This window comes from Ovis aries, chromosome 6, assembly GCF_016772045.2.
Source record: "Ovis aries strain OAR_USU_Benz2616 breed Rambouillet chromosome 6, ARS-UI_Ramb_v3.0, whole genome shotgun sequence".
NCBI lineage: Eukaryota > Metazoa > Chordata > Mammalia > Artiodactyla > Bovidae > Ovis > Ovis aries.
In genome coordinates, this window is record NC_056059.1 from 22,314,465 (window position 1) to 22,341,137 (window position 26,673).

At 39.0% G+C, this 26,673-nt stretch overlaps 2 protein-coding genes across 5 annotated transcripts in view; one reads left to right on the plus strand and one right to left on the minus strand.

Moving 5' to 3' along the window:
• The window catches only part of UBE2D3 (ubiquitin conjugating enzyme E2 D3), a 67,455-nt gene that overhangs the window by 358 nt on the left and 40,424 nt on the right, over positions 1–26,673 (plus strand). For 3 of the 4 annotated variants that reach the window (XM_060416842.1, XM_042251191.1, XM_042251198.1), the window contains exons 1-2: positions 14–156; positions 12,806–13,175. In XM_060416842.1, coding sequence (XP_060272825.1) covers positions 13,173–13,175 — 3 coding nt within the window. In that variant the 5' untranslated portion in view covers positions 14–156; positions 12,806–13,172. Of the gene's footprint in view, positions 1–13; positions 157–12,805; positions 13,176–26,673 lie in introns of those variants that run through there. The other variant, XM_060416835.1, reaches the window with a different exon arrangement.
• LOC121815996 (sterol carrier protein 2-like) lies at positions 21,222–22,629 on the minus strand. Its single transcript, XM_027970848.3, has one exon. It carries the CDS (start codon positions 22,579–22,581, stop codon positions 22,159–22,161), a length of 423 nt encoding a protein of 140 aa, XP_027826649.1. The 5' UTR covers positions 22,582–22,629; the 3' UTR covers positions 21,222–22,158.

Genomic DNA, 26,673 nt, shown 5'->3' on the forward strand with positions numbered 1-26,673 from the left:
GGGCGGCCGTGGGGCAGCGAGGCCCGCCTGTGCGTCTTGAGGTGGAAGAGGGCCTTCACGGTGGGCCTTTCACGTCCGGAGGCCCAGGAAACGATACTGTGTCCGAGGAGGTAAAGCACGTGAGAGTACTGTGTAACCGGAAGGTGCCTTTCAAAAGTGAGTTTCTCCGGGCGTCGCTTTTTACCTCGGGCCACGACCCCAGAATTGCAAATTCTCCTTAGAGCACCCTTTCCGCCGAACCCCGCAGCGCCTAATTTCGCTCTCTCCCCTCTACAAATCTGGCTTCTTTTTTTTTTTTTTTAAGAAAGAAGATACCTAAACTAGGCACTGCTCACAACCTTGCTCCTAGGCTGTTTAGCCAAACTGCTCCGAGACCTTGACTCAGACCAGACCCGTTAGAGTCCTTAGTTAGATATCTGTTTTCAGTAGATAATTCTTCTTCTGTAGATCAAATTTTTTTTTTCCGGTTAACTAAAACTGGGAAAGTGGTGAAAGAATATGAAGATTTAGGGTTTCCCTTATTTCATGTTGTAGGGCTTCTGCTGCAAACTAAAGTATCCTTGGAGAGCTTTAATTTTTATTTAGGTTTATTAACACCGAAAAAATAGAAAGGAGATAGCTTCAGTCCCTTGAAGCACCTTCCTTGACATGACTTTGTTTCATGTTTTTAAAGTATCCGAAGTAATGCACTTGCTGATTGCACGTTGTGTATTTGTATCTTAATAACCCAGCCTTATTTCCTTTCTGAACCCTGCTTGACCGACAGCATAGAACAATGAACTGCACAAGGGCCAGTATTTCACCTTGTATGACTTAAAATGTAACAACCAATTGTTAATATGTAAGTTTTAAAAAATTTTTTTCTTGGTATTTCATCCTAAAGTGAAAAGGAATGTTTTTAAAGCAACTTTTCATTCTCTGGACTGTTTAATATTTGTTATCGTCCTTCACTAAAAAAATAATCCTCAGTAAGAGAATTAATTGAAATCTAGATAAATTGATTTTCTGTCATTTTACCCTGGTCAAAATTGTGCAAGTAAAATTATAATGGAAATTTCTACCAAGATGTTTAGATACAGATTCATGTTCATGAGCTAGGGTAGAAATGATGATTGAAAGGTTGGTGTTTACATTCAGATTCCTTTCAGTTTACTCCTGGGAGCTTACTTTTGATTTAGTGGAAGAAGGATCCTGGAGCTTGTTTATCCTGAAAATGATGAGCTCAACTGCCTTGTCCTTAAGACTGTTGTTTTGGGAGGTGGTTGAGGCAGGGTGGTTTGCGGGAGTGGGGCCATTAGGGGAAGAAAGCGTAGAGAGGCCACTAAAGATTCGTTTCTTATTTAGAGGCTTTGTTGTCTTGACAGGAGCAAAGCAAGCTGTGTTAAGTGAGATTCCTAAGGCCTCTAAGAAGTTTTTCTTTAAAGGATTAAGAGATACATACCTCAGTTAAGAGATATATAATAAAATGCTCAAGTGTGTAACCAACACCCAGATCCACATATACAGAATACACCAAACACACCATGGAGTCTCTCTATGTCCCTGCTAATCACATCCCCTTACCACCACCAGCACCATTCTTCCTTTACATGTTCTTACATCATATAAAAGAAATTATCCTCTATGTAGTTAAGTTATCCTCTATGTAGTTCTTTTGTGACTGACTTCTTTGAGCAGTGGATAGCTGTTTTGCTATCCAAGTAGAAGAAATGCAGTGAATAGAAGTCTATATGGATGAAACATTTTTCTTTTTTTTGTCTTAAAATTTCAAGATGTGTAGACATACATTAGCTATTTCTGATCCACTAAGTAATTATATATATGTATATATACAATGTATAAAAGGAGATAGTTCCTAACCCCACCAATTAAAAAAAAACCCTTATTGTGCATTTTAGGGAACATTTTCTTACATTCCCTTTGCTTTAAATTTTAAGTCGTGTTTTGCTGTATTTTTTAATTTCCACTTCATTTCTACCACCCTACTTTCTTGGCAGAACGTAAAGTAGAGGAGCTGAAGGTAATTGTTACAAACAGAAGTGGCAGGCTTGTCTGACCACCTTCTGATGTTGTTGTTAAGTTTCTAAGTCACCTCCAACTCTGTGACCCCGTGGACTACAACACACCAGGCTTTCCTGTCCTTCACTATCTCCTGGAGTTTGCTCAAACTCATCTCCATTGAGCCGGTGATGCCATCCAACCATCTCATCCTCTGTTGCCCCATTCGCCTCCTGCTCTTAAATCTTCCCCAGTATCATCTTCTGATGTAATACCCAACAAAATGTGGGGTTTCAAAAATTAATTAATTTGGCCATGTCACATGGTGTGAGGGACCCCAACCAGAGATGAGACCCACACCCCCTACAGAAGGTTGGAGTCTTAACCACTGGACCACCAGGGACGTCCCAAAATCTGGTTTTATTATAAGTGTTTATTTCTTACATTTAGACCTCATCTTTAAATGACTTAAAGTTATGATCAGAAAAAGCCAGATAAAATAGTATGTGGATAAGGTTAAAGCAGTGATTAGGATTAAGAATTTGAGTGAGCAGACTTCCCTGGTGGTCCAGTGGCTGAGACTCTGTGCTTCCACTGCAGGGGGAATGGGTTCCATCTCTGGTTGGGGAACTGAGATCCCTTATGCTGTACAGCCCCAGGTTGGATAGGGGAAGAATGAGGATTGGTAATCCTTTGGTTGCTTTATGTCCTAGCTAGGCCCAAATTTCTACTTGCCTTACATCTTTCCTAGAAACTCATCTGGTTCTGTGAATTTATATATGATAAGTAAGCTGATACAGCCCAAATCTCTATTTCCAGCCCAGATTCTCTAATACTAATCCCAGATGCCTCCAGGACATCTTTGGGCATCTTTGTCCATTTTTCTATTGCTTTGCTCATCTTTTTCATTGATTTATGTTTTCTGGATAATAATACATTGTAGGTTGTATTAGTTGCCTGTCATCTTCCAGTCCATGCCTTTTCTCTGGTGTTTGTTATGGTGTCTTTTTTTACATTGAAATTTAGTTTGAATGTAATCAGATTTATTCATCTTTTCCTGTGTATTTTTTGCTTTGGGTGTCTGATTTAAGAAATCCTGTCCTAAAGAAAAGAAGTCATTTCCTACCTCAGAATGACAAAGATATTCATCTTTTTGCTAAAAATTATAAACTTTTATTCTTCATGTTTTATTCTTTTTTTAACTCAATCTACTATTTTTGTGCATAACGTAGAGCTCTAATTTATTTATTATATATATAAACAACTAATTGTTCTAGCAGCAACTATTAAATAGTGTGACTTTTCTTTTACAGTTTGTAATGTCATTGATTCCAAATCAGATTTGCACACATCCGTGGACTGTTTTTTCTTTTCCATTGGTTAATTTGTGTGACCTCTATTATATTATCACACTGTCATAATTGCTACAGCTTTATTATAAGTGTTAATACCCAGCAAGATATTAACAATGGTTAATAGTCACTTATTTCCTTGGAAATGCCAGATTCTTTCCTCCTGTATATGAATTTCAGAGTCATTTTATTAAGTTTTATGAAAAACTTGAATGTTACTGAAAATTCACTAGGACCTCAGTTTCTCTGCTGTAATATGCTGATAGTAATGCTTGTTATGACTAGATTTAATTAATTTTTTCAGTGTGTGTGCTTAATAAATGGTTATTATCATCAGTATCATCATCATCAATGAACGAGCATTTATTCTGGCTTTGAGATCTTAAATTTGTCTTCTAACCACAACTTGCTATATTTGTTTATACATTGTCCACTCCGTTACTACCTCTAACCTTATTCTTTGACTTCTTCGATATATTTAGTGTTGAAACCATTTCTGTTTTTCTAGCTGTCAGTTTATTCCTGGCTTTTTTTTTTTTTTTTCCCATTCCTCACAAAAGTTGCTCCAAATCTTCACCATTCTTTATTATTTACTTATTAAGCCTTCTAAGTTGATACTACCAGTCTTATTTTGTGCTCAGATGACCTTGATTTTTAGTTACTGGAGATTTTTTCCTCACCATCATCTCTAATGTGGCTATAACTCCTCCTGTACTTAGCATCTTCCCAGTCCTTCAGGTCTACCAGCTCCCTATGTTCTAGAACTGACCCTCTAAGATCTTGTTCCATCAATTATCTTCCCTCAAATTTTCATTTTCTTTCTCTCTACTGGTCCTATAAATTGGTGATTTCCAGGTTTTCACATTTCACCAACCAATACATTTTTAAATTAAGGAAGTAAACATGCATTTGCCAACGTTTTATTTTGTCAAGAAAAGATATTTTAAAACATCACGCTGCCGCTACTGCTAAGTCGCTTCACTCGTGTCCGACTCTGTGCAGCCCCATAGACGGCAGTCCATCAGGCTCCCCTGTCCCTGGGATTCTCAAGGCAAGAACACTGGAGTGGGTTGCCGTTTCCTTCTCCAATGCTTGAAAGTGAAAAGGGAAAGTGAATTCGCTCAGTCATGTCCGACTCTTAGCGACCCCACGGACTGCAGCCCACCAGGCTCCTCCGTCCATGGGATTTTCCAGGCAAGAGTGCTGGAGTGGGGTGCCATTGCCTTCTCCAATTCTTTTGGACTCAGAGGGAGAGGGAGAGGGTGGGATGATTTGGGAGAATGGCATTCTAACATGTATACTATCATGTAAGAATTGAATCGCCAGTCTATGTCTGACGCAGGATACAGCATGCTTGGGGCTGGTGCATGGGGATGACCCAGAGAGATGTTCTGGGGAGGGAGGTGGGAGGGGGGTTCATGTTTGGGAACGCATGTAAGAATTAAAGATTTTAAAATTAAAAAAATAAAAAACTAAAAAAAAAAAAAAAAAAACAGTATAATAAACAGCAAAAACTGATTAGCATCTACTACCAGAATGTCGTATAGCATAATAGATAAGATCAGAAGATTCTGGAGCTAGACTATTTGGACTAGAATGCTGGCTGTGCCAGGGTAGATTATGTAACCTATAAAATGAAGATAATACTTAACCTCTTAAGGTTGTATGGTATATACTAATTCAGTGAGTTAATATGTACAAGGCAACTGAAACAGTCCCTGGCACATAGACATGCACAATAGTATTAGCATTTATCTTCATCATAATTATCATTTTTACATCACCATCAACACATCTTTTTTTCTTGTAGCTGCGTCTTATTTTGTTTTTTACAGCGGTTGCTCAAGGGCTGCACAGTGTGTATGTTAGTGCAGTGTGCCAATGCTAATCACATGCAGCTCTTGTGGCGGGGGTGGGTAATTAAGATTGCTCTAAGTATAAAATTCCCGTCTCTTTCAGAATTTTCCACAGTTTATTGTGAGCCATACAGTCAAAGGCTTTGGCATAGTCAATAAAGCAGAAATAGATGTTTTTCTGGAACTCTCTTGCTTTTTCCATGATCCAGCAGATGTTGGCAATTTGATCTCTGGTTAAACCAGCTTGAACATCAGGAAGTTCATGGTTCACGTGTTGCTGAAGCCTGGCTTGGAGAATTTTGAGCATTACTTTACTGACATGTGAGATGAGTGCAATTGTGCGGTAGTTTGAGCATTCTTTAGGCATTGCCTTTCTTTGGGATTGGAATGAACACTGACCTTTTCCAGTCCTGTGGCCACTGCTGAGTTTTCCAAATTTGCTGGCGTATTGAGTGCAGCACTTTCACAGCATCATCTTTCAGGATTTGAAATAGCTCAACTGGAATTTTATCACCTTCACTAGCTTTGTTCATAGTGATGCTTTCTAAGGCCCACTTGACTTCACATTCCAGGATGTCTGGCTCTAGATGAGTGATCACACCATTGTGATTATCTGGGTCGTGAAGATCCTTTTTGTACAGTTCTTTTGTGTATTCTTGCCAGACCACCTGACCTGCCTCTTGAGAAATCTGTGTGCAAGTCAGGAAGCAACAGTTAGAACTAGACATGGAACAACAGACTGGTTCCAAATAGGAAAAGGAGTACGTCAAGGCTGTATATTGTCATCCTGCTTTTTTAACTTATATGCAGAGTACATCATGAGAAACACTGGACTGGAAGAAACACAAGCTGGAATCAAGATTGCCGGGAGAAATATCAATAACCTCAGATATGCAGATGACACCACCCTTATGGCAGAAAGTGAAGAGGAACTAAAATGCCTCTTGATGAAAGTAAAAGTGGAGAGTGAAAAAGTTGGCTTAAAGCTCAACATTCAGAAAACGAAGATCATGGCATCCAGTCCCATCACTTCATGGGAAATAGATGGGGAAACGGTGGAAACAGTGTCAGACTTTATTTTTTGGGCTCCAGAACCACTGCAGATGGTGATTGCAGCCATGAAATTAAAAGATACTTACTCCTTGGAAGAAAAGTTATGACCAACCTAGATAGCATATTCAAAAGCAGAGATATTACTTTGCCAACTAAGGTCCATCTAGTCAAGGCTATGGTTTTTCCAGTGGTCCTATATGGATGTGAGAGTTGGACTGTGAGGAAGGCTGAGTGCCGAAGAATTGATGCTTTTGAAGTGTGGTGTTGGAGAAGACTCTTGAGAGTCCCTTGGAATGCAAGGAGATCCAACCAGTACATTCTGAAGGAGATCAGTCCTGGGATTTCTTTGGAAGGAATGATGCTAAAGCTGAAACTCCGGTACTCTGGCCACCTCATGCGAAGAGTTGACTCATTGGAAAAAACTCTGATGCTGGGAGGGATTGGGGGCAGGAGGAGAAGGGGACGACAGAGGATGAGATGGCTGTATGGCATCACTGACTCGATGGACATGAATTTGGGTGAACTCTGGGAGTTGGTGATGGATAGGGAGGCCTGGCGTGCTGCGATTCATGTGGTCAGAAAGAGTCAGGCACGACTGAGCGACTGAACTGAACTGAACTGAAGTATAAAATGCTTAAGGGGACCCCATGCTGATTTCTGGAGCTTTTTTCCTGTGTTTCTCCTGCCTTTCTCTACTCTGTAAAGATAACAAGTAGAGAGACAAAGACTAGATTGTTCAAGTTTATAGACAGAAAAAACAGATTTCATGTGATGCATACAGAGATGAATGTGTTAGACTTCTCAGTAACAACTCTGGAAGCAAAAGGGTAATGGAGAAATGCTCCAAAATTCTGAAGGAAAATTACTTATAATTTAGAGTTTTGTACAGGCCATGCTGTTACTCAGATACAAGGCTAAAAGAAATTATTTTCAATCCTAAAATGTCTCAAATATGCAGTTCACACATCCTTTCTAAAGAAACCAATGAAGGATGTGTACCACTTACATGACAACCAAGAAGAAGTAGGACATGTGATCAAGGAAATAAGCCCAAAGTAAAAGAAAAGGAAAAGGGATTGCAGATTGACAGACTGGAACCATAAGATGAAATTAATGGGATACCTAATAATGTTTGAGTAGATTGAAAGGGGGCTTACCCTCCTGGGCTCAAATCAATGATTATTACATGAACAACTAAGCAAGTCTTTTTAAAAAAATTATTTAAGTCTGTCAGTTTATGTGTTGAGAAAAATTTTAAGGATAAACAAAACTTTTTTTAAAAGAGGATTTTGATTTTGGTGTGTGGCATTTTTATACTTCCCCCTTTTTTTGAGGAACCACGTTTTAACTGCCCTGCCTTACCCACAGCGTTAAGAGGAAGAGGAAATGCAGCAAACTGGAAATAAAAGCAAAACTAGAGAAACAAAACTGGTATTTTAAAATTAATAACAACCGGTAAAACTTTAAAGATCATTTTCCGTAATACTTGTGTTGCTTAAAACAAACAATATACACAAGCGCCTAATAGAAAATTCCCAGAGACATGGTAGAGTGAACTTGGAAAAAACGCTTTCTATCCTATAATAGAATCTATGAGTGTGTATTGAGATGCCACTTTTGCAGTCATTGACTAGGCAAAGATTATAATTTAAAAGTAAATACTGGAGAAGGAAATGGCAAACCACTCCAGTATTCTTGCCTGGAGAATCCCCATGGACACAGGAGCCTGGCGGGCCACAGTCCATAGGGTCGAAAAGAGAAGGACATGACTGGAGTGACTTAGCATGCATGCATACTAGTATAAATGTGAACTTTTTCAACCTGTTTGCAAAACAGTCTGGGAACCTGTATTAAAATGTTTTAAACTAGAAATATCTTTTGTCCTAGCTATATCTTTCTTGGGAATCTGTCCAGTAGGTATAAAATATGTAAGTGAAAGTCACTCAGTTGTGTCCTACTCTTTGTGACTGCATGGATATATAGTCCATGGAATTGTCTAGGCCAGAATACTGGAGTGGGTAGCCATTCCCTTCTCCAGGGGATCTTCCCAAGCCAGGGATCAAACCCAAGTCTCCCGCATTGTGGGCAGATTCTTGCCAGCTGAGCCACCAGGGAATCTAAGAATGCTGAAGTGGGTATCCTATCCCTTCTGCAGCAGATCTTCCCAACCCAGGAATCAAACCAGGGTCTTCTGCATTGCAGGCAGATTCTTCACCAGCTGAGCTACAAGGGAAGCCCTTAAAATGTGTAAGGATCTGTCTATAAGAATATTCATTGTAGCATCATCCATAGTATCTAAAAACAAGTAGCAAAGTGAAAGCTCATTATTAGGAAAATGGTTGAGTGAATTAGTTTTTGTATCCAACAAAAGGAATAAATTAAAGCAGTATGAATTGAATTGTGATTTCCACAAGATACTACTACTAAATGAGAAAAAGCGAGATGAAGAAAAGTGTGTATAATGTGATCCCAGTCTATAAGTCAGCAGCAGCAGCACACATAAATGTTTACATATTTGTGTGTGTGTATGTTTACACTCAAAATATTTATATTTGTAGATATGTATATATATATACACACACGTGTATTTGTATATAACTATATGGGGGAATAATGGAAAATACGTATTACTTGGGATATAGGTTTGGTTGCTTAAAGGCCAACATAATAATAACTTAAGATGAAAGTTTATTTTTTTCTCTTGTAACATTTCAGAGATAATCAGTTCACAATTGATACAGCAGCATCAGGTGTTAGGGATCCACCCTCATTCTAGCTTGTTAATCTGCTATACTCAATATGTGGCTTCTATTTCATGGCCTAAGATGGTTGATTCACCTCCTGCCAAGATGTATCTGAGAATGGGAAATGGAAAAACAGTATACCTCTTTTTTTTAAGGGCATGTCACAGAAGTTGCAGCCATCATTTCCTCTTTTGGCCAAAATGTAGTTGCATGGCCAGACCTCCAAGGGAGGCTAGGAAATATAGTCCTTGCCTGTGTGGCGAAGTACTAAGTCAAAACTTGGGAGTTGTAATACTAAAGGAAGAGAAGAAAAAAGGACATTGAGAGACAACAGCAGTCTCTGCCACAGCAGACTAGATTATCTTCCTGCACTACAAGTCAACCACAAATTTAATGGCTAAAGTCAAGAATGATTTATTATTTCTCACCATTCTGTGTTTTGACTAGAAAGTTTTTCTGTCGTTTCTTCTGGGCTCATTCACGTGGCTCTCTTCACATGGTCTTTCATTCCAGACTTATTCACAGCATAGAGGCCCAGGGCAGTGTTCCAGAAGGTAACAAAAGAAGCTGTAGAGCCTCTCTAGGCCCCATCCACAGAAGTTGCACTAAGTCACAGCTGCTGCATTCGGTGGTCAAAGTCAGTCACAAGGAAGGCTAGCCTAGATTCAAGAAGTGGGGAAATAAAGTACCTTTTGATAGTGAAAGTGGCAAAGGCACATTGCCAAGAGGCACAAACAACAGAGGCATGATACACTGGAACAAATATTGTAACAAGCATATGACAGTTTTATACTTACACGTATATGTAAGTTTTTGTTTGTCCACAGTCAAAGAAATATACATAAGTATAGTTAAGCAAATTCATGGTGTCCAGATATGACAAATATGACCACATCACTCTCTTACTTATTATTGCTTTACAGATTAAAGCCCCAGCCCCTTGGCCTGTACCATTTCTCCTGTATTACACTATCTCCCAGGAGATGTAATGAAAACCAAGCAGAAAGATAAGTCATTTCTAGCTGAAGTGCTTGGGCTTCAAGTTAGTTGTGGAATCTGAACCAGGCCTTCAAGGAAGTGTTTGAATTGATGGCGAGGGGCAAGTAGGCATAACTGGCAGTTCGCAGTCTTATTAGGGCTACCCTTTTGAAAAACTGAAATACAGCATACTGCATAAATCAGTATCTATCATAAGTAAAAATATCCCTCTATCCACCACCCAAGAAATAGAATATTACATAGAAACCTTTTATGTGACAGCCCAGTAATTATACTGCCCAACCTCTTCCCCAGATGTAACCACTCATACCAACTTACAACTGTAGATCCCGTTTTGACTCATACATGAATGAAATTATACGTGTATTTCAACCACTACATTTGTAAGGTTTATCTAAGTTGCTTGTAGAAGTAGTTTGTTCGTGTTCGTTGTCATATTCCGCTTGTGGATAGGCTGTCTCTGTCCATTCTATTGTAGCTATTTGAGTTGTTTCTACTTTGGGGCTGTGTGTGCGTGCATGTGTGCTAAGTTGCTTCAGTTATGACCAACTCTGTGCGACCCTATGGGCAGTGGGCAGATAAAGTAGATTTGTAGTACCAGTTAAATCCTCAGTTCTTCAGTTTTCTTACACTGAGGTTAGCATTGATGAGAAAGGAGTGGGGCCTTGAGACATCGGATGGGGACAGTTGGGCAGATAAGAATGAAGCTTTGGGGCAGCTGTCTCCTAAGTTGATTCCTACTGTCCTCAGAATTTACCCTCACCACCTCCCAGTTCCTCCAGGCAAATCCTGACATAGCTTCCCCATCAGAGGAGTATGCAGCTTGCTCTGGCAAGTGATAACCTACAGAAGAATTAAAGATCTTGCTGTTTTGACCAGTGAGAACCCGAGGAGTTAAATTTGAAGCATCTCATCCAAGTCACAGACTTGGTGTTTCTTGATGGGGAGAGATTTGATCCCTTCAAGGAAGAACCCTGCAATGCAGCCACAGCGGTATAACCATTGATCTTCTCCAGACCCAGTGGTCCCCAAACTTGTCTGGACATAAGAGCACCTTAGAATTCTAAAGCCAAGGATACACCCCAGGCCAGTTAACTCATAATTTCTGGGGGTGAGAGACAGGCCTTTCTTAAGCTCCCCCAGTAATTCTGGCGAGCAAGTTAGGGAATCATTGCCCTAATCCTTCTTCAGTGGCTACTTATTGGTTAGAATAGGGGCCCCCAAGAAAGTCGAGTGACAGATGGAGTCCTGGCCTGAGTCTGGCTAACAGCCCAGAGAGCGCCATACTGGTTACTTCTCCAACCCCAGATGTGAGGTAAGAATAAATACATTTTAATAACTGAAGCAATCTTCGTTTTCATTTCCTGACCAATGGAGTGAGTGTTGTTATGGTAGGTAGGACTAGATAGAAGTTCAGAACTGATCGTTACCACTCCCTCTCAAGACAGTAAAAGTAAAGCAGTACAGAATTAGTGCCCCCGTGCTGGCATGGCAACTGATAGCATATTCCCATTTAAATTCCCTGTGTTCAGTACAGTATACTAACACATATATATGGAATTTAGGAAGATGGCAATGACGACCCTGTATGCAAGACAGGAAAAAAGACACAGCTGTGTATAACGGACTTTTGGACTCAGAGGGAGAGGGAGAGGGTGGGATGATTTGGGAGAATGGCATTCTAACATGTATACTATCATGTAAGAATTGAATCGCCAGTCTATGTCTGACGCAGGATACAGCATGCTTGGGGCTGGTGCATGGGGATGACCCAGAGAGATGTTATAGGGAGGGAGGTGGGAGGGGGGGTTCATGTTTGGGAACGCATGTAAGAATTAAAGATTTTAAAATTTAAAAAATAAAAAAACTAAAAAAGTTTAAAAAATTAAAAAATAAATAAATAAATTCCCTGTGTGATCACCAGATGGATCATGGAGATGACAAGGTAAAAAACAGATGGGTAGTGAAAGATGACAGTGGATTATTGCAGAGCTTAATCAGGTGTGGGGTGGAGGTGGGGGGCAACTGCTGTTGTTCCAGCTGTGGTATCTTCATTGGAAGAAATACAGACTTTGACATGATACATAGGTATTGATCTGGAAATGTGCCCTGCCCCCCACTCCCACCTCCTTTCTAATCAGTAAAGAAAGGCAAAAGCATATTGCACTTAAATGACAGGGACAACAGTAAACCCTAACTGTCTTGTCTCAGGGCTATGTCAACATCACTCTTGTTTCTGTGGTGTAAAGGGACCTTGACCATATCACTGTGCCACAGAATATCATACTAGTCTATTGTAGCAATGAAATTATGTTAAATGAACCTAATGAGAAAGGAGTAGCAAGCATTCTGCATGATTTGATAAAGACACATACCTGCCAGAAGATGCAGCAATAAGCCCAGGACTGCCCCAAGTTTTTAGGGTTGCAGTGGCCGGAGACGTGTTTGAGCATCCATTCAAATAAGTGATGGGTAGTCGTGTTTCCTACCACTACAACAAAGAGAAAGGAAAAAAGGTATAGCAGAATTTGGGGGGGTTCTGGGGGCAACCAAATAAAGCACATTTGGGTGACCTGCTCTAACCTGTTTTCTGGGTAACCGTAAGACTGCAAGTTTTGAGCCGGGCAGGGTGGGCGGTTGTGATTAGGCAGGGGTCCACTGGTACTGGAAGTTCACGTGGTAAGAGATATTAAATGAAGGCTTAGGTAAGTTCCCATAGGGGAATTACAACACAGACCCTTTGGTTTGGGAATAAGGACATATCTTCCTCAGCCAACAACATTTTGTTTCGTTTCTTTGAAAGGCAGCTCCAGATTTGCTCCTGCTACCTGGTAGGATGGAACACGTGACCATGGGACCTCAAGTGACTGCATGAATAATCGAACCACCCGTCGTGAACTGATCTCATCTGATTCACCAAACCATACAGCTGGATGAGCACAGAAGCAGTCTACTCCCTGTAAGACTGGGAACTGGCTACAACTAAACTAAATGAGCAGGTGACTCAGACTCCTGTAGTCCCTGACCCTGCTCCTTCAGCATTTCTCCCCCAACCCATATCAACTGGCTTCAGGAGGAGTTCCTGCTGACCAGTTAATGGAAGAGAAAAAAGTGTGGGTCCTGTTCATTCTTGAAAGAATCTGCAGTGAGCTGGCCACAGCTGGATGTGAATGGTCAGTAAAACCACCACTCATTAGTGGCCCTAACACTTGATGGTAAAGGGAAATCTTTCCATAGAGAATAACTTTAGGAAACATGGCCTGAGGTAAGGGTATATACTGGTTCGTTGTCACTGGCTTATGAGTTGACAGGCTAGACGAGAACTCAGAACAAATTGGAAAACTGGCCAGTTATGATACAATAACCTGCAAATTAGGGATGCTGGCCTAAACAATAAAGTATATGCTTAGAATCCATAATCAGTATATGGTGCTGCCTTCCCCAGAAGGCATATAGAGTGGAGATGAGAGTAGTCCCTCTATTTTTCAGTATGACTAATTTTGTAAAAAAAAAAAAAAATCAGGTGGCATGTTTTCCAAGTTTGGTGAAAAGCATAGAACTATAGATCCACAAAGCTCAGTAAATCACAAGCAGAAAAGTTACAGTGAAAGTCACACCTACGCATGTTATAGTCAAGCTGAAAAATACAGAAAAACAAAAGCATCCAGAGAAATTATACATTATATGCAAGATGACAGTTGTATTTTTTTTTAAAGAAGCTTTTTAATGGAAGCATAACATATGTATGCTGCTGCTAAGTCACGTTAGTTGTGTCCGACTCTGTGATCCCATAGACGGCAGCCCACCAGGCTCCCCCGTCCCTGGGATTCTCCAGGCAAGAACACTGGAGTGGGTTGCCCATTTCCTTCTCCAATGCATGAAAGTGAAAAGTGAAAGTGAAGTTGCTCAGTCGTGTCAGACTCTTCGAGACCCCGTGGACTGCAGCCCACCAGGCTCCTCTGTCCATGGGATTTTCCAGGCAAGAGTACTGGAGTGGGGTGCCATTGCCTTCTCCAAACATATGTATAGAAAAACACAAATATAGCTGTTTAGCATGACATCACAAAATGGAGGAACTATAGTCACCACCCACATCAATAACTGTGTTCCTTCCTAGTCATTACTCTTCATCCTTCCCAAGGGTAATCACCATCCTGAATTCTAACACCAAAGATTAGGTTTGATAGCGGTTAACCTTTATATAAATTGAATACATAATGTATGTTTAGTTTCTGGCTTCTTTTATCTAACATTGTAAGATTTATCCATGTTGTTACGTGCAGCAGGTAACATACATTCATTCATTTTCATTGCTATACAGTATTCAGTATTCTACTTTATACCACATTTATTTATCCATTCTATTGTTGATAGATATTAGAGATGTTTCCACTCTTTCGCTATTAGGAGAGCTTCTCTGAACATTGTTGTGTATGTCTTTTGGTGTTCACACGTATGCATTTGTGTTGCATTCTCTTATTATGCCTAGTAAACCACTGGAGGAATTTTTTGGTCCCTGAAGCATCAGTCTCAGTGCTTTGGAGGTTTTACTACTCAAGGGAGGAATGATTCCTAAGAAACATGGTTTCAGTGAATTAGAAGTGGACATGGCCTGCTGGCAGGACTTTTTCCTATCATTAACCAATGGGCGGGTGGTGCGGGGGAACACTACTGACAAGGGAGAAAGATTCCTTTTAAAAAGGGGAACTTTGATTGCTGTTGCATAGTGGAGTGAGTAGGACTTTACATGGAATGTATGATATTCACCAGTATTCTCTTGGCCAACAGTCAATGAAAAAACTAAGGTAACCCAAAAAGGACCTCCACTTGGTTTCATCTTATAAGAATGAATGTTTGGATCACCCTACCTGGCTCAGACGGTAAAGCATCTGCCTGCAATACGGGAGACCCGGGTTTGATCCGCGGGTCGGGAAGATCCCCTGGAGAAGGAAATGGCAACCCACTCCAGTACTCTTGCCTGGAAAATTCCATGGACGGAGGAGCCTGGTGGGCTGCAGTCCATGGGGTCGCAAAGAGTCAGACACGACTGAGTGACTTCACTTTTACCTGGTAAAGAATTCCATTCAGCTTAGGTGCAAGCAAGGAGTGAGAGAAACCTAGATGGGTGGTGATAGAAAGCAACTATGCTCATGAACCTAGTCTTCATGACCAGCTAAAACACTGGTTTTATGAAACTATAAATCATGTTTTGTTACTATTTCTTTTCTCCCTTACCATATATGAGGAAGTCTGGGGTGGATAATGGTTTTGGCTTCAGATGAGAGTGTGACTGAATTGATACCACCCCATGATCAGTAGCTGATAGAAGGAGAGTGTATGGTGGAAAAGAGTTGAGATAAGTGCTTATATTCCCCTTGGCTCCCTCCATTAGCGGTTGCCCTGAACTGAATGTGTACCTTGACCAAAGATCATTGCCTCTCTCACCTCGAACTCTTTTGACAGTTCTCTCTTCCCTTAAGACTTTGGTTAATTTCTTCTGTCTCTTGGAGCTTAAGAGAGGTCCAGTTCCCCTGTTGTCAGCCCTGAATTACAGAACTATCCTTGTAATTCTCTTATACCCTATACACACATTTGTAGTTAGTCCCTCTGTTGAAAACAAACAATCCTGAGTGTATCACTTGTTTCCTGTTAGGGCTTTTGACATATGAGCTTTATATCTCTTGTACTGTGTCTTGGATATAAGCATAGCCAGTCTTTTAGTTTTTGCATATCTCTTCACTTTAAACTATTCTGTATTCTAATATTTACCTCTTGAAAACAGGTTAAAGGCATATCTTTATAAATCCAAGGCAGCAGTCTTATCTTTTAATTGGGATAGTCAATTTAAGTTTAATGTTATTACTGATACATGAGGCTTTAAAGCTGCTATCCTACTGTTCCTTGTCTCCCGTGCTCTTCACTCTTCTTTCTCTTCTTTCTTCATCCTTTGTGATACGTCAGGTGTATTTATTCCCCTTTTCCTTTTAGTTATGTTTTTTTGTTGCTGTTGTTTAGTCGCTAAGTCATGTCTGACTCTTTGTAGCCCCATGGACTGTAATCCACCAGGCTCTTCTGTCCATGGGATTTCACAAGCAAGAATACTGGAGTGGGTTGGCATTTCCTTCCAGGGGATCTTCCTGACCCAGGGATCAAACCTGCGTCTCCTACACTGGCAGCCAGATTCTTTACCGCTGAGCCACCAAAGAGGCCTACATGTCTTTTTACTATAGTTTAGTTGCTCTGGAAATTAGACTGTGCATCCTTGACATCCAAAAGTCTAGTATAGGGACTTTTCTGGTAGTCCAGTGGTACAGACTTCACTGCTGTACAGGATCAATGATAACAGCACTTATCAATGCTGATCTGGTACAGGAGCAATGCTGGGGACCCAGGTTTGATCCCTGGTCAGGGAACTAGATCCCACTTGCGAAACTAGGAGTTCGCATGCCGCAACTAAGACCCAGCACAGCCAAATAAATAAATAAATAAAATATATATATGTAAGTCTAGTATATGTTAGTACTTTATCCACCTCCTGGACGATGTGAATACCCTTGACCACTTTATCCCCTCTTCTCAATTTATGTGTTGTTAGAGTTAAAATCTGTATGTTTTAAACACAATAAGTCAGCTGCTGCTGCTGCTGCTAAGTCGCTTCAGTCGTGTCCGACTCTGTGTGACCCCATAGACAGCAGCCCACCAGGCTCCCTCATCCTTGGGATTTTCCAGGCAAGAGTACTGGCGTGGGTTGCCACTGCCTTCTCCACAATAAGTCAGCATTGTTTTGTAAAAGTAATTATTTGTTGAGATTTACCCATATATTTTCTTTACTGTTCTTCATCGCTTTCAAAATGTAAGAACTTCCATCTGAGAACATTTCTCTCTACTCAAAGGTTACTCTTTCCTCCAAGGCAGAGGTGCAAAAGTGAAAGTCTGTCAGTTGTGTCCAATTCTTTGTGACCCCATACAGTCCATGGAATTCTTCAGGCCAGAATACTGGAGTGGGTAGCTGTTCCCTTCTCCAGGCGATCTTCCCAACCAAGGGACTGAACCCAGGTCTCCTGCAATGTAGATTCTTTATCAGCTGAGCCACCAGAGAATCCCAATTTTCAGTTTCTGTTTGTTTGAAAATAGCTTTATAGTGTCTTAACTTTTGAAAGTTACATTATCTGAATTTGAATTCTGTTTTTAGTACTCTAAAGATAGCATCATTTGGTTGCAAAGGCGCTGTCTTATTGTCATTCATTTGATAGAATAATTTTCTTACCTACGGATGCTCAACATTTCCCCCTCTTTGAATATCAGCAGTTAACATTTTTCACTTTTAGCATAGTTAGCATAGTTCACTTTTAATATGAAGTGCTTAGGTGTTATTTTCTTTGCCTTTTCCTTAAAGGTTTATAATGCTTCTTGAATCTAAAGCATGATGATTTTTGTTTATTTGAGACATCTCTTTCAGTATTGCTTTGTTACAGTCCCTCATGCTTCTCCTTCTGGGTTTTAATTATATACCTATATTGGACTTTTTAAAAAATTCTGTATCTCCTACCTTCTAAGTTTTTCCATTTGTCATCTTTTAGTCTTTTTGTTAATCTGTCCACAGTTTCTTCTGAATTTTCTTCCAGTTCTGTAATTTTGTCTTCGACTCTGTATAACTGGCTATTAAATCCACTCACTGGGTTTTTCTTGTATCTTTCAATAATAGAATTCCATTTGGTTGTGTTTCCATTCTCCACATTCTTACTCATATTTTAAGTTCCTGAACAGATGAATCATAGTATTTTGGGGAATTCTGGGGAGGGCTGTGCCACATGTCTTGTGGGGTCTTAGTTCTCCCCAACCAGGGATTGAACCTGGGCCACCTCAGTAAAAGCCCTGAGTCCTATCCAGTGGACCACCAGGGAACTCCCTAATTACAGTTTTCCAGTCTTCATTTCATAATCCCCGTGAGTCCTGTTTCTGTGGTTGGTTCTCTGTCTTGTCATGTCATCTCATATACCTGATTATTGTTTTATGTGTGCTGGATATTGTATATAAACAATTGTAGAGATATTTTAGGGCTTGGGATAGCATGACTTTCTTCTAGAGAGGATTTTTTTTTACTTCTGTTAGGTAGCGAGGGCCATTAGCATCGTCAGATCACTGCAATCTAGTTGAGAACAGAGATGATTCAATTCCAATCTATTTTTGGTTCACTCTGACTTGTAGGGTGCAGCATGTTAGAATCTCAACAGAAAGACTGAGGTGCTTGTCTCTTTCTTGGTGAGCCCAACTCTAGTTTTTCTCTTCTACCCCCACCTAGGTCTGTAACCTTGCAAAAGGCTTTGTTCTTAGTTGCTTCTGGAAGAGACAGATGCCTCCAGCAGAGAGGCTGTAAGCGCCTCTCCAACCTGTCTGACTCTACTAGGTCTTAGCTGTGAAATCCTTTTGAGAGCTTTCCAGTGCCTTCAAACAGATACATTTCTTTGTTTTGTCTCAGCTTTCCTAGTTCTCAGCAGAAACATGATCAAAACCACAGTCCTTCATTACCAGATGTGGGACTGCAGTGGTCTCATTTTTCTTTTTTAATTGTGGTATAGTTGATGCACAATATTGTATCAGTTTCAGATATACAACATAACGATGTACAATTTTTAAAGGTTATAGTCAATTTATGGTTATAAATAAAATAACCATATTCCCTGTGCTGTACAATACATCCTTGTAACTGATTCATTTTATGCCTAGTTGTTTGTATCTCTTGATCCTCTACTCCTATTTTGCCCCTTCCCCCACCCCTGTCCCCTTTGGTAACCACTAGTTTGTTCTTTGTACCTGCGAGTCTGTCTTGTTATATTCACTAGTTTATTTTTTATATTCAACATATACGTGAGATCATACAGTATTTGTCTCTGGCCCATTTTATGAGCGTAGTACCCTCCAAGTCCCACCGTGTTGTTTGCAGATGGCAAGATTTCATTCTTTTTATGGATGAATAGCATTCCAGTGTATATATATATCACATCTTCTTTAACCATTCATTCACTGATGGACATTTTGGTTGCGAAGACTTTTTTTAATGTCAAAAATTTTACCGGTGCTCCCTGCCCCCTCTCCATCAAAACATACAAGGTAGTAGTTATACATATACTTAGTCTATAAACTATATATAAATAATACATATATATATAATAAATGTTCAGGTCCCTGTACTCAGGGATATGTAACTCAGAGAAGGGAAACACTGCTAAAAGCAAAGGCAGTCTCAGGAAAGTTAAATGTTATGTTCAAAGGAACAAGAGAAGCCCAGTATGATTAGAGATTTCACGTATGAAACAAAGATTCTGATCTTTATTGTCTGTATAATAGGAAACCATTGGCAGCTTCTTTATTGAGATATCTTTCAATAAAAGCTAAGTTTTATCTGATACTGATATGCAAGATAGGGGTAAGGAGTAAAGGCAGAGAAAATCACTAGAAATCTAGAGTAATGGACCAAATATGAGTTGATGAGAGGCACCATAGTGTAATGAAAAGAATGTTGACATTAGGATCATAGGACTTGTAATTACTGGTCCTGTCAACTTAGGCAAGTAATTTAACTTCTTACTCTGCTTCCTGTTTACATGCCAGTCACCTTGTTAGGCCCTTCAACAGAATGATGAAATGTTTATAACTTCTGCGTTACTCACAGAGTGGTTATGCAAATATAATGATGAAGATATTTTAAAATGTATATTAAAATGTATGCATTTGAAGGCCCAACACAGAGACTGATAAAAGAAAGGTAAAAGAAAAAAATTAGTCCCAATACTGAATCTGAGACTATAAAATACATTCATCTAAATACGTCAGTTAGAAGAGGAGCTGATTTTGGAAATCAGGAAAAGGGTTAGTGAAAAAATAGTGATTTACTTAATTGTGGAAATGTTCAGCAGGTAGTTGTTGGTGACATTTACTAGTTTCAGGTATTATTAGGTATTTTTCATGTGAGATCATTTCATTCAGTCTCCTTGATAAATTTTTAAGTTCCTAGAGAGAGAAAGAAGTTATTTCCCTGGGAATTTGTATTCCTCTTCATTTTTAACTTCAAAAAAAGTTTGCACCTACCAGCTAATTTGATAAAGTTTGATTTATTTTGTCCAATTCATTGGTAAAGTGATTATATAGGGCATTGACTGGTTTAAAGATTGTTTGGTCCTTTCAGTTTAATACCAAACTGTAACTCTTTATGTACCTCACTCTACAAAGTTGTCATGCTAGTACCTTACCATAATCCAGGCTAACAGTTTCTTTAACCTCTATTTGAATTCCATGTGAGACATAAAAATGTCTTAGTGGAAGTCATGTGTATATGTTTCTTTTATATTTTAAATGTATATGCTTTTCATGTGGATCCTGAAATTTAAGATGGTTTCTATTCCTTCTGAAATCCTTCGTTTCTCTTAATACTGTAAGTTGGGGTATAGTTGATTTATAATGTTGTGTCAGCTTCAGTTGTCCTGCAGAGTGAGTCAGTTATATAAATACATATATTCACTGTTTTTTAGATTCTTTTCCCACATGTAGGCCATTACACAGCACTGAATTCCCTGGGCTATACAGTAGGTCCTTATCAGTTATCTATTTTATACACCCATGTTGTATGCATGCGTGCTAAGTTGTCTCACTCATGTCTAACTCTGTGCAACCCTATGGACTGAAGCCCGCCAGGCTCCTCTGTCCATGGGATTCTCCAGGCAAGAATAGTGGAAGGGGTTGCCATGCTCTCCAAGGGATCTTCCTGACCCAGGCAGGGATTGAACCTGCATCTGTCTCCTGCATTGGCAGGCATGTTGTTTACCACTGGCACCACCTGGGAAGCCCTATTTTATACATAGTATAATGTATGTATATCGATCTATTTTTCCCTCTAGAACTTTAAAAAAAATAAATTGTAATGAACACTCAACTGTATCAGTCACTTATTATCTTTTGTGCTTTAAGAATTTGCCTCTTCTGCCCAGTTTGACATCTCTAGACTGCTGTACTGTTACCAAATCTGTAACTTTAAATTTCTGATGGCATCCAGAATCTTGGTTAAGTTTGAACTTCCTCTTGTATCATGGTTTGCGCCTTCTCATTTTAGCCTAGTTTCCTCTATTCCTACATGAATAGAAATTTGGTAATATAGAGCTGTTTACCTTTCCTATTTTTTGCCCATTATAATTTTCTGTATTTAACATCCTTTGTAGTAATTCTTTTTTTTTTTTTGAGAATGAACTATTTTAATTCTGATATTAAATATTCTTCCAAAAACATTATTTTACCCCACATTTTACTGAGTAATTAGAAATACCATTAGCATTAGAAAAACTAGGAAGATAAATGTGGTTAAACTAACATATGAAAAAGGAAAATTATAATTAAGAGTGTTACAAATTTAAATTAATACAAGATTATAATTTGAAAACTGTGCATCTCAGAGCAAACTCTATTCATTGAATTACTTTCAAAACAGCATTTTGTGACTCTTATACACTAATTTTTTTCAAGAACAAATTTCATTTTAAAATATTTTTATTTTAAAAAATAGGCCTGGGTTCAGTGATAGATTTTTACTCCCAAGCTTTGATCACATTTCTTTGATTTGGGAAGAAAATGCCACTTTGATGGCACGAAATTCAAAATTTTAAAGTTTATGTTTTAAAAAACAAAAATCCCAGTACAGAATTTTAAAAATTATCACTGGGGAATATATTAAGGTCATTAAATGCACAACATTAATTACTGGTCAGCTAATAATGATATTCTGTTTCATCCCTCATTCTCCCAAGGAAAACTTGAAATTTCAGCAGAATAATCTTCAAATATACATTATTAGCAAAATGAGAGCTTCTGTTTACATACTTTTTGTATTTTGCTATTTCTAACTTTATTCTAAAACTCAATCTTACCCCAAACCATAATTACCGTATTAACTTTGTAATGCACAGTTGTTTGCAACTCAGCAAAGCAGTAGTAAGCCATCAGGTTCTATTCACCCACCATTTAGAAAAAACAGAATTGATCACACCCATTTAAAAACAAATCTCATGCTATTTCCCAATGTATAGTTTCAATCTAAGTTCTGACAATGAAATATATGGATATATATCTATATATCTCATCTTGATTTTCAAAGGAGGCAAAGGGAGTTCACAGCTTAGCTTTGCCAGGCTGAAGCTGGAGATTTTGCAACTTCATAGCCAGACCCATGTTGCCATTGATTTTCAGTTTGCCTTGAAAGAAGGCCGTCTGAGGATTCATTTTACCAGTCATCAAAGCCAGTAAGTCCGAGTCAGCCATTGTAATTGTGCAGTCAGCCTTCTTATCTGAGTTAGGGAGCACTGATCCTTTGCCGTTCTTCACGTCCACCACCCAGGTGGCTTCTTTACCCCCAGGGCCATCCTTTACCTTAAAGGCAAAAATACCACCGATTTTCTTCACAAACTGCTCTCCTTCATCTTCAAGCTTCTTCTCAATCTCCTTAAAGACAAGGTTTGCCTTAAATCCATCAACTGCAGAGCTGGTTGGAGCAGCCTCAATTTGATGAGTTCTGGCAGCTTCAGGAAAGCCCATCTTGTACAGCGTAACAACGGCAGCTCCTCCGATGCCTAGATTATGCTCTGTAGTAATTCTTCTACAAAAAATATTTTATGTATTTTTTTTATTTCAGATCACGAAAATAATACATTAGCACCCTTCCTTACCCATTACTCAAACTTTGGCATTCTCAACCTTAGGGAACTTGGAAGTTTAAGACAAAAACTGAGCAGCAAGGAAAATAGGTGTTGTAAGCTTTGTTCTGTAACAAAAATATTGATCTGTTCTTGAGGAATTGTTTCAGAAAGGTGAATTCTCCATGTAACTGAAGCTTCATTATTCATTATGGACAGTAAGTTAGTGTCGTTTGAAGGGTCTTTACCAGTATGCTGTAAGTTTAACAACTAGGCTCTCCAGGGTTAAAAAAAAAGTTCTGATTGTGATGTTTGCTAATCCCAGTGGGGTTCAGTACTCCCACTGTGACTCTCACTTCAAGCTAACACAGGACATCACTGAACACAGAGTTGGAAAGAGGTGTAGACTATCAGATTATAAGATTTCCCTCATGTGCACACAACAGACATAATCATAAAAACATGGATAATAATGAAATAGTAAAATAACTAAGAAAATGAGTTTTGAGTATTATTCAGTAATATTGGATTTTACTATAAACTTTCAGTTTATAAAATTTCTGATAATGGCTGTGTTTAAATTCTGAAGAATTCTTAAAACTTTTTAAATTTTTTAAAATTCATTTATTTTTAAACTGAAGGATAATTGCTTCACAGTATCATGTTGGTTTCTACCAAACATCAGCATGAATCAGCCATAGGCTTTAAAACTTTCTAAATCAGCACTCATAAGGCAGCGTGAGCCAGCGCTAGCACACTGTTGTCGATGCTCTTAGTTGTAAAGTGACAAGGACTGACCAATATGAGTTAAAGTGGTTCTGCTAGCTAAAGCTAAAACAGATTCAATCCTCAGATTTATATAGTGAACCCTTAAAGTCCACTGTCACACAAAGTATTAAAAATAAAGTCTTTTTCATATTCTTCACGTATGTGCAGCCTTGTTGTGACTTGGTTACTTCTTAAAATCTTGGCTGCTGTAAATGTTTAATCTGTGTTGCCTGTAAATAAATACTGACTAAAGGAACCCAACAAGCAGTGGGCAAAAAATGCAAATAGACATTTCTTCAAAGAAGGTATGTGAATGGCAGAGCAGCACATGAAAGGATGCTGAACATTGTCAGTCACCAGGGAAATGCAAATTAAAAGGACAATGAGCTACTACTACATACCTGTTAGAATGACTAAGATTGAAGACAAATCATAAGAAGTCAGGAGGAACTGGAACTCTCATACACAGCAGGAAGGAATGTAAAAAGGTATAGTCACCTGAGAAAGTGTAGCAGATTCTTAAAAAGTTAAACATATGCCTACCATATGATCCAGCAATTCCACCTCTATTTACTCAAGAGAAATGAAAGCACACGTCCATATGAACAATCATACAAGAATGTTCATAGCAGTTGTATTTGTAATAGACAAAAACTGGAAACAACCCAAATGTCCACAGGTGAATGGATAAAATAATTGTGGCATATCCATAAAATGGAATGACTACTACTCAGCAACTTTTAAAAAAATGAACTATTAAGAGACACAGCAGAGATAAATCTCAAAACAATTATGCCAAGTGTAAAAAGCCAGAGAAGAGAATAGGGCATACTCTATGACTGTATTTAAATAAAATTCTAGAAAATAATCAGTAGTGGCAGAAAACAGACCAGTGGTTTCCTGTGGATGAGGGATAGGAAGAATGAGCAAGAGAGTTTACACAGGAGTACAAGGACCCTTGCAGTGATGGATACATTCATCATTTTGATTTTGGTGATAATTTCACAGGTGTATACATAGGTCAACTTATCAAACTGCACACTTTATATGCAGCTTAGTTTATATTTCAATAAAGCTATTAAAAAACACAATCTACTCTCATATGACCAGGAGAGATGATCAAAAAAAGTAAACTGCTTTGTTGTGCATAACTTAGTTACATCTTTCATGGTAAAAATGTATAGGTCCTTGGGGCAGCCCTAAGCATGTTGCTGTTGTCTGTATCACATGCTGTTAGGCCAGATTCTCTGCATCTGAGTGCCTGTCTTTACATTTCTCTCTAATAAACTTCATATTGTTGTTGTTGTTGTTGAGTCACTAAGTCGTGTCTGACTCTTTTGTGACCCATCAACTGTGTAACCTGCCAGGTTCCTCTGTTCATGGGACTTCCCAGGCAAGAATACTGGAGTGGGTTGACATTTCCTTATCCAGGGGATCTTGCTGATCTGGGGATCAAACCCACGTCTCCTGCATTATTTGTTTTACATGTAACTGTTATAATGAGGCTTTAGTATTAATATTCATTAGATCTTTGGTTTTTCAGACCATGTTTAATGAACATTAGGGATACCCACAGAACCATCTGAGGTATCTTGAGTGGAAATGGGGAGTGAAGATGGAAAGAAAGTGATAATCTGAATGGACAAGGCTTCAGATTTCAACCCAGGCACCTTCTTAGTTTTGCAGACTTAAGGACTACTGGGGAGGAAAAATAAAACAAAATATGAAAACTATGTAAATTTTACAAGCCAAGCTCAGAGCTTGATGCATAGTAGATGTTCAGTAAATATCCTCTAAATGAATTTTGATTAAATGTAAACTGCCTCTCCCTCCTTCCTACACACCCTCTTTCTCAATTTGGCATAAAATGTTTTATTCTGTCATTTGAGTTTTTTGAGATGAGAATGAACATTAATTTTTGAGAAGAACTGTTGATTTTACACTTCAAAAACAATTATACAACAACATGGAAAACTTCCCTAATAAATTCATGATCTTCTACCTTAGGCCCTTAAGGAGGCCTTTTTTCCTTTCTTCTGTTAGTTCTTTAGTTTCCCTTTTCAGTGATCCCACACTTACCTCCTTTTCTCATGCCCAATTCAGTCACCACAGAGCTAGCTCTCCTTCCTATTTTACCGAGAAAGCCAACATTGATTATTAAAGGCCAACCTCCTGCCTCCTCACACCTAAAATTTATCTTCATTTTTACCCATTCTAATCTTCTTGCCTGTAGTCCCTGATAGGTTTGCAGTGCTAAGTCTTGTCCAACTCTTTGCAACCCCATAGACTATAACCCACCAGATACGTCTGTCCATGGGATTTTTCAGGCCAGAATACTGGAGTCGTTGCCATTCCCTTTTCCAGAGGATCTTCCTGACCCAGGGATCAAACCCGCATCTCTTGCATCTGCTGCTTTGGTAGGTGGATTCTTTACCACTAGCACCATCTGGGAAGCCCAGATACATTCATCTCTTTTACAGAGTCAAATACTGTTTGACCTCCTATCATGTCTTGTGAAGAAACTGGCTCCATCAGTTAATCTCACCATTCTGTTCTGTCTCATTGGAAAAGACCCTGATGCTGGGAAAGACTGATGGGAGGAGGAGATGGAGGTAACAGAGGATGAGATGGTTGGATGCATCACCAATTCAATTGACAAGAATTTGAGCAAACTCCAGGAGAGAGTGAAGGAGAGGGAAGTCTAGCTGCAGCCCATGGGGTCACAAAGAGTCAGACATGACTTAGTGACTGAATAACAACAAAAACCACCTTTGATCCTGAGTTCCTCTTACCTAATACCCTATTTCTAATTTCCAGTCGTGGCCAAGCTCTCCACTTTTTCTCTTACCATTCAGTTCCCAACACCACTTCACTCAGTGACAAATCTTAGTTGAAAAATTTCGAATCCATAGTGTAGATGAAACTTCTCTACCATGTGACACTTGATATTTTGAGTAGGTGGTCAAATAGTTTTTAGATGAATAAACTGGAATCTGTGGAGGAAAAAGTCACAAGGTCAAACTCAACAAATCCAACATTAGGTATGTGACAAAAGGATTTTTATAACCTCTATATCAGTGTTTCTCAAACTAGAGTATTTGACTTCTTTACCAGATACTTTCCCTCATGTTGTGATTTATTTCATTAATCTACAGAAAGTAAATATTGTCTAGATCACCTTGATCCCACTTACAACCGAGTACTACCATGTGATTCCAGAGCCTGT

Excerpts from the sequence above, each read along its gene's own strand:
- LOC121815996 (XM_027970848.3), bottom strand. The coding sequence starts at position 22,581 with ATGGGCTTTCCTGAAGCTGCCAGAACTCATCAAATTGAGGCTGCTCCA.